General features: G+C 38.5%; 1 protein-coding gene and 3 long non-coding RNA genes across 6 annotated transcripts in view; 1 reads left to right on the top strand and 3 right to left on the bottom strand.

The window, feature by feature from the left end:
* Positions 1-241: 241 nt before the first annotated feature.
* LOC145658916 (uncharacterized) lies at positions 242-2,857 on the bottom strand. Its single transcript, XR_014124766.1, has 3 exons — positions 2,519-2,857; positions 2,258-2,307; positions 242-565 (listed from the first exon to the last, which is right to left on the bottom strand). It is a non-coding gene; the product is annotated as an uncharacterized LOC145658916 (long non-coding RNA).
* A 599-nt stretch (positions 2,858-3,456) lies between these two features.
* LOC145659085 (uncharacterized) lies at positions 3,457-7,286 on the bottom strand. The gene is made up of 4 exons (XR_014125087.1): positions 6,534-7,286; positions 5,077-5,985; positions 4,356-4,519; positions 3,457-3,792 (listed from the first exon to the last, which is right to left on the bottom strand). It is a non-coding gene; the product is annotated as an uncharacterized LOC145659085 (long non-coding RNA).
* Positions 7,287-7,759: 473 nt separating this feature from the next.
* Positions 7,760-8,818, bottom strand: LOC145658972 (uncharacterized). The gene is made up of 3 exons (XR_014124867.1): positions 8,718-8,818; positions 7,963-8,201; positions 7,760-7,847 (listed from the first exon to the last, which is right to left on the bottom strand). It is a non-coding gene; the product is annotated as an uncharacterized LOC145658972 (long non-coding RNA).
* Positions 8,819-9,537: 719 nt separating this feature from the next.
* zgc:63972 (protein CutA homolog) overlaps positions 9,538-12,103 on the top strand; it is an 8,103-nt gene continuing 5,537 nt past the window's right edge. The window contains exons 1-2 of one of the 3 annotated variants that reach the window (XM_027004116.3): positions 9,538-9,867; positions 10,611-10,759. In XM_027004116.3, the coding sequence (XP_026859917.2) occupies positions 9,763-9,867; positions 10,611-10,759 (254 nt within the window). In that variant the 5' untranslated portion in view covers positions 9,538-9,762. The other 2 variants (XM_081720070.1, XM_081720069.1) reach the window with 2 other exon arrangements.

Here is a 12,103-nt window from a genome sequence, read left to right on the forward strand (position 1 = left end):
CTTTTGTAATTCACTCTGGATAAGTGCGACTGCCAAATGCCATAAATGTAAACAGTAATCGTTTAATTTATAGTGTTTATTTAGCATCATTAAAAGATCTTTGATGATGCTCTGTACACAAACTTCTGTATACAAAAACATATTAAGAAAGAGCAAAAAAGGGAAAAATAAATTAAAAACAGAATGTGAAAAATGACTGCATACCATTAGGGTAAAGTTTCTTTCAATTTAAACGTAGAATCCGTCAGTACCAAACATCCCTCATCCAAGCTCATCACAAAACCTTTTTTTTTTCTTCAAAAATCTCTACTCATGCAGCTCTTATTCAGCTGATTCAAATCATCAAAATATCTTAAAAGATGTGCTTATTTATACAAATGCCACAACACACACTGATCATAATGGAAATAATTAAACATGTCCTCCCATATGCGTCTTTATCTGTGCGCCTGATTGGGCACACTGTACATGTTGAGTCAGTATTCTGGGAGATCTTTCACTTGGTATGCTGGCTGGAACACTTGGGCATGTTCAGTGAAGCATAGTTCACTTCTGTGTCACTGGTCTGCAATGAAGATTCGCTCATGAAAAGACGGTCATGAAGTTGGCGGCACACCGTGTGTCAGAGGAGCAGTTCCACATAATGGAGCAGCTCAGTGTGGCTAATGAACGCCTGGTTATTTTTCCCTTTTGGCATGCAGTTTGTAGAGATAGCTGAATTCCCCACTTCAGGGCAGTGAAGGCGAGGTTCTAATGTGTCACAGTGCCTAGCACCTCAAAAGCAGTGAAACAGATTTCTACCACTCTTGCTACAGTTGTTTGCAGCTGCAGAAATACTTGGAAATAACTTAACTATAACCAGTAGTATAGTTCCTAGTTATTGTGTACTATAAATAATATGACTATCACAGCAAAGGGAGTTTTAAGTGCCAGACTGCTATTTTGTACCATAAGATTTGAGTTGCAAAGCTAAATTAGTTCCACTTATAACTCTGAGGCTTTGCAGCTGTCTTATAGAGACTGTTTCCTTGGTATGACTTTAGAGGAACCCCTTTAGAGGAACCCAGTGGTGAACCCAACCACAGTATAAACCGTCTATGTGCTTCATCTAAAATATATTCCAAAATATGAATAAAAATGTATTTTAACACAGTAACGTTATATTAAAAAGGAACCCTGTAGATTTCAAGTTGCTGTCATTTCAGTTCTTATAAAGTCTTCTGTTAGTTATGCTAGCACTGATATCTTAATTGTTTTTAGGGTGGGTTTTTTTGGTTAGTTTTTTTTCCTTTCTGCACACCCACATCTCTCTCTGGTTCCAAAAACAGCAGCAACTATAGCCTCAATCAGCTCCACGTCCTGATTCTTATCAGCTATCGAACTGTCGACCTTCACAACAATTATTTTTTGCAATGAACTCTACTGCTGCACCACTTCTTCATTCATTTCACTGTTTTGCTGGTCTTCTAATGAACTGTCCCATAAACACATTACATTTTCTTTTCTGTTGACCTGTTGTCTATGCATGAATTTGGGTCCTGCACATGTTCTTGCTTTTGGAAACGTATGCATGTGGGTCTTTATGGGCCAGAAGCCTCTTCATGCTTATGTTATATAGGTCATTTACAAACCTGAATGTGAACAAGCAAAGCAAAAGACTGGATCTAAGCAAAATGCTAGGGCTGTAATGTGAACACATGAGTGTATTTGGTTATAATAATTTATACATACTGTACATACATACTGTGTACATACTGGTGTGGTAGTGCAATTCTTGTTTCAGACAAATGTACATTTGAAAGGTGTGTGTGTGGTGCATATTGGTGGTTAATACGTTTGTGCTTTGTCAATTCAGTTTCATTTAAAGGGTGACAAATGTGTCCTATGCCAGTTCCTTGAACAGAACCCATTTAAATTTATAGACACTGTGATGAAAAAATAATTTTAACATTAATTTTAATAATTAACATTTTGGGTATTCAAATAATTTCAACACATTTACTTTATATTACTTTATATACCCTGTAGATAAATTTCAAGGTGCTGTTATTTCAGTTCTTATGAAGACTCCTGTTAGTTATGCTAGTTCTAGTTCTAGTTCTAGTTCTAGCTGAAATCACCATCCCTGGACATGGAACGGCACAATACTTGTGTGAAAAATGAAAAGTGATGCTGTGATTGAGAAACCGTCCCTTCAACTGCTGTCAAAATTGAATTGCTTTAATACAGTGATGTCCAACACATAGTAAGAACTTACCTCTTCACCACTGTGTTGTCTTCTTTCATCACCCTCAATATTAGTTACTGCTGTGGAAGACATATTCATTTTTATTTAAATACAAATGACAGAATTTATTCAAAAATCCCTTCGGTGAGCCCTGACTGTCAACGTGTACCACTAATGTGAATCTAACATAGGTTACATCTGTTGTAGAAAGTGTTACTGGAACCAGGTTTCACCTCTTTGTTTAGTAAGCACTCATTGTCTGTGAAGTCATTGATCTCAGGGTAAGTTCACCTGTTTTGCAGCAGCAGCAGAAGATGCAAACTGAGGCCAGCAGGGAAGAGTGGGCACAGCAAACAGAACACTAGGAGCCTGTAGTCACGCACCACGCTCGCTGCAGGAACTGGATGAACAACAGGGAAAGTGGAAGATTTCAGCGATTCGAAATGACTTTCTTTAAATCAATTTCCTCTGATAATAGCCTAATTATAATTTTGACATTGTGCAGGAGAGTGCCTCGTGTGGAAAATCATTATTGCGATGCCCATTTAGAACAAAGTAGGTTGATGATGATATGATGATGATGATGATGATGATGCGCAAGAAGTCCATATCGGATTTCCCAGTTCCTCATTGAGGTCTCTAAATGGTACGCTATTTCTAGGGAAAACAAGTAGGTGAAATGAAACAGCAACATCACCCAGATTTTACTCAAAGCAATGTAGTCACTACTGTACACAATATTCACTTTGGTATCAGGGCAGTCCCATGTTAGGCATGAGCAGTGTCTGAACAACAGCTGTATGTTTGCAGACATTGGTCCCTTTAAGCTCTTATTGTCCGAGGCGGTCTACCAGTGGGGTCAGAACTCTCCCTCTTTCATTCTCAGTGCATTCCCTTCATATTAGTTTCAGGGCATTCAATAAATAATTCATAACAGTAACTATATATTATGCCTTAAGACTAATAACTAAATAATATGCCCAGAGTTTCAGGGGTTTGAGGTTAAACCTCATGTGTTTACATTAATGGACCAATTAACCAACCCATCTGAAAATCTGGCCATGGGGAAGCTTAATCAAGACAAGAAAGCGCAAGTAATTGCTACAAAAAGCATCTTAGATATAACCAAAAACTTTGGCAGATTGTACCATGGAAAAAGACAATAGAAGTAGTATTACCCTCATAAGAAAGCGTTGCGGAGGTGTTGGTGCAAATGTGATACACATCGCTCTCCTGCAGTTTACTATTCGAGCTTTGGTGCATTCTGCGCTCGACCTGAGCGCAGTAGTACACTCCCAGTTCCATTTCAGTGATGTTGTCGATGCTCAGGTCAACCGATCCAGTTCTAGCATTCCAGGTCAGTGAGAAGCCAGGGGTGGGATCGATGATGGACTTGACAGTGGAGATGACCAGTGGCTGGATCAGCGGAGTGCAGCTTCTTGGCCAGTGCACATCCCAGCCTTGCTCAAATCTACATGTACACTCTAATGTCACCATGGCCCCGGGGAGAACCTACAGCTCCCGCTCGGGCACGCAGTTCAGCGGTTCACCAGAATTGCACTCCACTGAGGCAGGAGAGAGACAAACAAAGACTGAGCCGCCAGCAGCGAGGGATTAAAGGCCTGGTTTCACAGGAACAGGGTTCATATTACGAAAGGAGAGAACAGGAGCATATGGTTCAAGATTTTGTTGGGAAAATGATGTTTGATACTGCAGCAATGAGCATTCTGCAGCTTGTTATGATATACACTATAGGAAATGATTTTTGATTTGATTTTATTTTATTTGACTTTATTTTTTTTAGCCAGGTTCAGTCAACTAAAAGGCAGCCTGATGCTTACTTTCTCAACATCATTTTCTTTTTTATACTTTGTTTTGGGTTTTTTTTGTATTTTGTATGTTTGTATTCTAAATCCCACCACATATAAACATAATCCCCCAAAATAAAAAAGATTTGAAGAGTAATAATAAAATAGTTACTTGCAGCAGAGTGCTAGGACAGGGAAATATTGTGCAGACATCTTTTAGTGGTGCATATATGAAGACCATAGCAATCAGAATGTGAGAATTTCCACTCACAAAGAAGGTGTCAGCAAAAATGTGTGTGTGTGTCCCTTCTACAACCCACCTCCACAGAAACCGACATCCCCTTTTAGTTTTGGCCGTGATCTTTAGGGTGGAAACTTCAATACTGTTGATGCCTTGGTCATTTGTTTTGGCCGATTTTGCAGTTTGCACAATTAATTTGTTGGCTTGTTTTTTTTTCCACTTCTTTGGTGAAGATTTTGTTTTCTATTAAAAAAAAATTTCATTTAATTTATTTGCCTTGTATGTTGCAAATATATAATATACACTGTATTCTTCTTACTCTCTACATTCAAATAATAATAATAATAATAATAATAATAATAAATATAATACTTTGCATTTCACTTCAAGCTTTATTTGAAATATATGAAAATGCTATATTTTCAATCTTTGTTTTCTTTCTTCTTCTAACAGTAAACATCTCCCATAAGGACAGTGACCCCAAATATATTGCTATTGCAAACAAATCATTAATAACATAAAAAGAATGTCTATCTATAAAAAAGGATGTCTAACTATACAATACAATACAATACAATAATCTACTGTAACATCCTTTCAGACTTGCTTTTTATTTTGACATATTTTGACATACAAAATAAATAGATATAACAGAGATATAAAGTAACTCATTTGGCTTCTTTGCTTTTAAAAATTTCAATTCATTTGACTTGGGCAGGTGCTATACAATTGTTTAGAGATGGTGAGAGCATGTGTATGCGTTTTACTTTTTGACATATATCTGAGGTGCACCTCCACACCTCCTCATCCAATGGACTGGCCAGTGGGAGGCCTTAATCCAGCAGGCCAGCGGCTCCCAGCTCAGAGAAAGCACACGGGATTGGATGTAACCTGGATGTTCCACCTGCTAAATTACTTTGCAAAGCAGGTTCATATTTATTGTAGAGACATACTGGAGGCACGTTGCTTTCGGTAAATCTTTTATGCATAAACCTAATAAGGGTTGAAGTGAGCTCAGACAGACACAGGCCTGTCTGTGATGAGTCAGAAGAGATCATAATGTGGACCTGTGCTGAGGAACCTGGGGAAGAACCTATCTATGCAGCTGATGAAGCTTCAGATACCAGTAGGAACCAAGAAATAAAGGCTGCAACCTCAATTGCCTGTAGAAGAGCCTCACGTATAGATTTAAAAACACATTTGTTATCTAAAGAAATACGGTCAAACTGCAAATTGTTAACACTCTATACAGTGTTAAGACACTGCAGTGTAACAAAATTAATATTGCTGGTGTCACAAGTAAGCATTTTATAAGAGGACTATTACAAGAAGTAGACTATGGATAGCAGTGGTTAAATGAACACTCACAATTTGAAGAGTAATAATAAAATAGTTACTTGCAGCAGAGTGCTAGGACAGAGAAATATTGTGCAGACATCTTTTAGTGGTGCATATATGAAGACCATAGCAATCAGAATGTGAGAATTTCCACTCACAAAGAAGGTGCCAGCAAAAATGTGTGTGTGTGTCCCTTCTACAACCCACCTCCACAGAAACCGACATCCCCTTTTAGTTTTGGCCGTGATCTTTAGGGTGGAAACTTCAATACTGTTGATGCCTTGGTCATTTGTTTTGGCCGATTTTGCAGTTTGCACAATTAATTTGTTGGCTTGTTTTTTTTTCCACTTCTTTGGTGAAGATTTTGTTTTCTATTAAAAAAAAATTTCATTTAATTTATTTGCCTTGTATGTTGCAAATATCTAATATACACTGTATTCTTCTTACTCTCTACATTCAAATAATAATAATAATAATAATAAATATAATACTTTGCATTTCGCTTCAAGCTTTATTTGAAATATATGAAAATGCTATATTTTCAATCTTTGTTTTCTTTCTTCTTCTAACAGTAAACATCTCCCATAAGGACAGTGACCCCAAATATATTGCTATTGCAAACAAATCATTAATAACATAAAAAGAATGTCTATCTATAAAAAAGGATGTCTAACTATACAATACAATACAATACAATAATCTACTGTAACATCCTTTCAGACTTGCTTTTTATTTTGACATATTTTGACATACAAAATAAATAGATATAACAGAGATATAAAGTAACTCATTTGGCTTCTTTGCTTTTAAAAATTTCAATTCATTTGACTTGGGCAGGTGCTATACAATTGTTTAGAGATGGTGAGAGCATGTGTATGCGTTTTACTTTTTGACATATATCTGAGGTGCACCTCCACACCTCCTCATCCAATGGACTGGCCAGTGGGAGGCCTTAATCCAGCAGGCCAGCGGCTCCCAGCTCAGAGAAAGCACACGGGATTGGATGTAACCTGGATGTTCCACCTGCTAAATTACTTTGCAAAGCAGGTTCATATTTATTGTAGAGACATACTGGAGGCACGTTGCTTTCGGTAAGTCTTTTATGCATAAACCTAATAAGGGTTGAAGTGAGCTCAGACAGACACAGGCCTGTCTGTGATGAGTCAGAAGAGATCATAATGTGGACCTGTGCTGAGGAACCTGGGGAAGAACCTATCTATGCAGCTGATGAAGCTTCAGATACCAGTAGGAACCAAGAAATAAAGGCTGCAACCTCAATTGCCTGTAGAAGAGCCTCACGTATAGATTTAAAAACACATTTGTTATCTAAAGAAATACGGTCAAACTGCAAATTGTTAACACTCTATACAGTGTTAAGACACTGCAGTGTAACAAAATTAATATTGCTGGTGTCACAAGTAAGCATTTTATAAGAGGACTATTACAAGAAGTAGACTATGGATAGCAGTGGTTAAATGAACACTCACAATTTGACCCTGACACTGGGGAAGGTTTAGGAGCACTTTGCAGATCTGTTGTTGTGTATGTAGTTCTGTCATGTCGAGCAGGCAGAGGCAGGATGCAAAGGCAAGCTGTCATTTGTACAAACACAGAGGTTTGAAAAAGGAACCAAAACACGAAAGACAACACCGAGAGATAACAACAAAAAAAATGTGACAAGTGATAAACGAGCTCAAGCACAATGTGGTAGCTGAAACACAGTGTACACACAGGGTCAAACACAGACAAAGGACAATCATAGAAAAGGAACTTAAATACACAGAACTGCTTAACAACAAGGGAGGAGCGTGGCGATGAGGAGAGACACACGAACACACACACAAAGACACACACAAACGAGACATCACACTCACTTGGGGAGGAGTGGAAGAGGAGGGGGCTATGCTGTGACAAATTCAAGAGCACGCTGAAAATTAGAGTAGTCTTAAATGGAGGCAGAAAACTGGGAATCAAACCATGAAGAAAGGATGAACCAAACCTAAAGAGCAAAATTCAGTAGATAAACAACTTATAGCAGCAACAAGAGAAGTCTACAAGTCCACAGGGGCAGACATGGCATGGCCTAACCCTTGGTTGATGGACTGGGCAACTAAATATTCATAGACCATAGTATATTTGATGGCCCTGACAGCAAGAATCCAGTACAATCCAAATGAAGTACTCTTGGCCATCATTAATCTCAGTAGGATGGTCCTTTATAGGAGCGAGAGGTCTGTCATGTGGACAAAACAGGTTTCAGAGACTTAGTGAAATATGAAAATTAAGGGTAATTGAAGTTTAGAAAACAATGGTTTGACTTGTCTAAGTATATAAAAGGGATTACTCACATGGGGTCTTATTGGAGGTGAGTTTAAGATGCAAGTCCCTTGTCAAAAATGATACAATTTAGACAGGGTCAAGTGGGGGAGCCAGTCTCCCGCGAGGTTCAGCTTTGTCTTTCAAGCTGCAATTCGCTCCCAAGGTCAGACGTGTGAAACTTCTCACATCCATACTGTTGCCTCCATGCATCAATTGCCGGAACCTCCGATGGTTCCCCCAGACCAGGGAGGAGCAGGACATGCACCCACTGAAATGGAGTGAGTCCAGTGGAGATGTTAATGAGAGAGTTTTAAGCCTATTCAGCTCAATGTAGAAACTTTCTCCATTCATTCATCCATTCCATCCATTCATTGATAACTGTTGTTCATAACTTCAGATTCGAGCAATACCTCATTTTTTTTTGTCTTTAGCCTTTCTTTGGCCATTTTAGTCTGTGAACGATACTTTGAAGAAAGATACTTTGAATACTAATTACATGTATTCTTCATTTGGGGGGGGGCATTTATGTAAAAGGATGTCTCGGGCTAGATAACTACTACTATACAACTACTACTATAACTACTACTGTACAACTATACAACTATCTAGTTGTGCTACTACTGCATTTTGCCTCACATTTAGAAATTTGTTAACAGGAAGCAGCTTGTTAACAGGAAACCCCAGGCACGGTTTGAAAAACCAACAAATGAGGAGAGCAGTATTTTAGTGTAATGGGTCAGCATAATTTACAGTTCTCATCTGAAGGAAATATAGCTGAACTCACCAAGCCACCGGCATTATTAAGAGCCAGAGAAAGTGTTTTTAAAGCTTCCTCCATCCACTTTTAGCAGCCATTCATAGATTCATCAACAATGGCAGTTTTTTGTCTGTGGGGTAATGATAAAAACAAAAAAGAAAATTTGTGGAGTTAGAATTCCAGAGTGCTGTTATCAGTGTAAGATTTATCAGTTAATAAGAACAAAATAAAGTTTATTTTAGCATCATCACTGGAGAAATTTGAGAGCATCTAATGCAAATACAGGCATAGGGGTAAATGCACTTACATTTTCTCAGAGAACCATCATTTTTATCTGAGAGAGCCATGTTTGAACAGAACCTAGATACTCGTAGAAGTATGGTCTGAGCAGCTGCAATTCAATATCTGCATTGCTTAAACATTGCTAATGAATTTCATGAAATTCCAATAAGTTCTTTTATGAGGAGCATCTTCATCTGGTGGGCCATGAGTGTAATATCAGGAGCAGACATGACATTTACATACACAGTAGCTCCAGAGAAGAGTTCTATGGCAATCCCATTCTTGATATACACTTCAAAATTCTATATATTTGTGGGAATATTTTGGACATTTCCAGTTTGCACACCGACGTACCTCATAAACATCTAATGGCAGAGTTTGCATGCGGATATTTACAACCCGTACGAAAAAGAGCAGTCGAAAAAAGCATTTTATTACTTTATTACCTCGTTCCGCTGACGGCCGTGCCGAGGCGCGACTCCTGATTGGGTGCTCGGCTGTCCTGGACATGAGTACCACCCAGTCAGCAAAACGCTGCTGAGCTTGCGAGGTTCCCGAGTGTCATTTGCAAAGCTGTATAACCGGTCAGCAGGTCAAGAGTAAATACAGGATATAGAGTGTGACATTGCGATTCCAAGGACATTTGTAACACTTACCCTTACCAAGGTTTCAGAAGAAATGTCATGGGGAAATGGTACATGCTCAAAAGTTTTTTCCCAGTAATGCAGTCGTTCCCGAAACAAAAACAGGTGGGGTTTTTTCACACCGTGTAATGATTTAGGCTTGTAGAATGACAGATACTCAAGAAAACAAAATGGATTATTTTTATCAGCGGCATCAAAAGGAAACCCTGTCTCATACCTTTGCTAGATCCCGACTTCTGGTCATTTTCAGCGTAAGTCACTCTTTCAGACCACATTTTACAGTAGTTATAAAGTACTTAGAAGAGATTTAAATTGAAGATTCGCTCGATAATTGAAGTTTTCTTCTAAAGTCTCCTCATAAAATCAACAAAGTCGAACTATGGACTATTTAATGTCTGTTATTTCCTGAGTGGGAAAACGCTGGATTTATTATTCTAAGTATTGTTCATGAATTTGACAGACCGACTGTTGTTTGTTTTTTTTGTAGGCTAGTTACATATAACCGAAAAGTTAATCTCAGAAACCACATGAATGAATTTAAATTCTAAGGTTGCACTAAATTCAAGCAAATTATTTTTTTAACATTACCTTATTAAAAACTAACAGTTTCACGGTGTATTTCTGAGGTTTATAAGCCCATATACTGATTTCTCGTAAGAAAATATGGTGAATAACGCTGGTGCCTTAGCTCTCAAGTAAATAGTTAAGCGCACAGTGTTGTGGAATTTACATTCTTTGTACAAAATAAAATTGCACTAAACTGGGCAGTAAGAGGCCGTTGTCTTATACACGGGCCCTGCTCATACCAGCCAGTAACAATAGGTTGTTGTGAATAGTGGTACTTCTTATGCAATGCCGAGTTTCTTCCTGTGGCCTACCTGTTAGCTTGCTACATTTTGTCCTGTAAGAAAAATAGGCAGCAAATGTGACTGATTGATTGTATTAATTTAGGACGTGTTGTCGTGACTGTGACCAGAGTCTCTCTGCTTTTTAGACAATGATCTTCACATTGTCTGTGTACCCAGTGCTGAGGATGTTGGGTGCTCAGATTCACGTTTTTGTGAGCGGGGGTTATATGAGTGGACAGCACTCGGTGTTGCTCATCAACTGTCCTACTGAGCAGGCTGCTAAAGATATTGGAAGGTACACACCCACACGAGAGAGACATAAATATGAAGTTCTGTTTATCCAATATCATGTTGCTTGTTTCTATATTATATATTTTGACTTACAAAACAGGCCTGTCTATTGTAGTCAGTCTTTATTTGATAGACAAATGTGTCACTGAACTTTAATCTTTTCTGCATTTCTAAAAGTGCTCATCAACCTTTTCGATGCAACACTAATATAGATTTTCTACTGGTGTATTTGCACAGCAGAAATCAAGGAAGTGATGCTATGTGCTTTAGTTTAATTTAGGCATGACACTAATTTTGGGAACAGTGCTCAACAGTAGTCCATTTACTAGCATTGCTATGCAGTGGTGTGGAGAAACACACTAAAACACACAGAAATGCATCAGTGGCGCTAATTGTCAGCCTGCATAATTTCTTCAGCTGGAATTCACTAAGAAGCCACTCTATTGCAGGAGTGCACATGAATGTGTATCCAGCATAGACTATTAATAGATGAAAGGGTATTTTTGTTTGTTTGTTTGATTGATTTTTTGTTTTTGTTTGTGTTATTGTCATTTGTATGCTCTTACTATTGTTTAGAGTTTTGGTATGGTAAGGCAACCAAGTTCTTGGTCTGTCTGAATAGGAAGTTGATTCCTTGATTCATTACAGCTGCATGCAAATGTGTGTGTGTGTGTGTGTGTGTGTGTGTGTGTGTGTGTGTGTGTGTGTGTGTGTTTCCGAATGAGAACACTGGGCGTCTTTGAGCCGTGGCTGTATGCTAGTACTCCCAAAGCCTTTAGAGTTGAGTAAATACATTCTCACAGACACAAACCCTACAGGCAGCTAGACTGGAGAGTGCCAGCTAACCCAGTTTTTTTGAAACCCTGCATTTAGTAACCGTAAATCTAAGATGTTTCCCCCAGTTTAGTAATACTCAATTTAAATGTCTCTCTTTTCCTCTAATATACAACAGCACTATTACTCTAGACCACTCCAGAGTGGTCCTAGATCTGAGTCTTGTCTTAAATCCATGTAGCATTGCAATATCCTCAAAGGAGTGTTGTGCTGATGCTAAGATACCTCCCATACCAAAGTGGGTTGAGGGATCTGGTCATCACTCTGCTGATAAATAATGATTTGGTTCCCTCCCACTGACAGCTAGCCAGAACAGCACATGACACACCTGAGATCTGAGGTGTTTCATTCTGCAGGTCCCCTCTGCATTGCTCAGCCTTTCTTTCTCAGGCTGCTGCAGTGTATTAATAGCAACACATCGCCACCCAACCAACGGAAACAAGAGCTGATTCAATTAAACAATTAAGAAAAATAAATAAACCATTACCAAATACCAAATGTGACAAATCTGTCC

The sequence above is a fragment of the Electrophorus electricus genome, chromosome 8, assembly GCF_041902795.1.
Source record: "Electrophorus electricus isolate QZ-2024a chromosome 8, ASM4190279v1, whole genome shotgun sequence".
NCBI lineage: Eukaryota > Metazoa > Chordata > Actinopteri > Gymnotiformes > Gymnotidae > Electrophorus > Electrophorus electricus.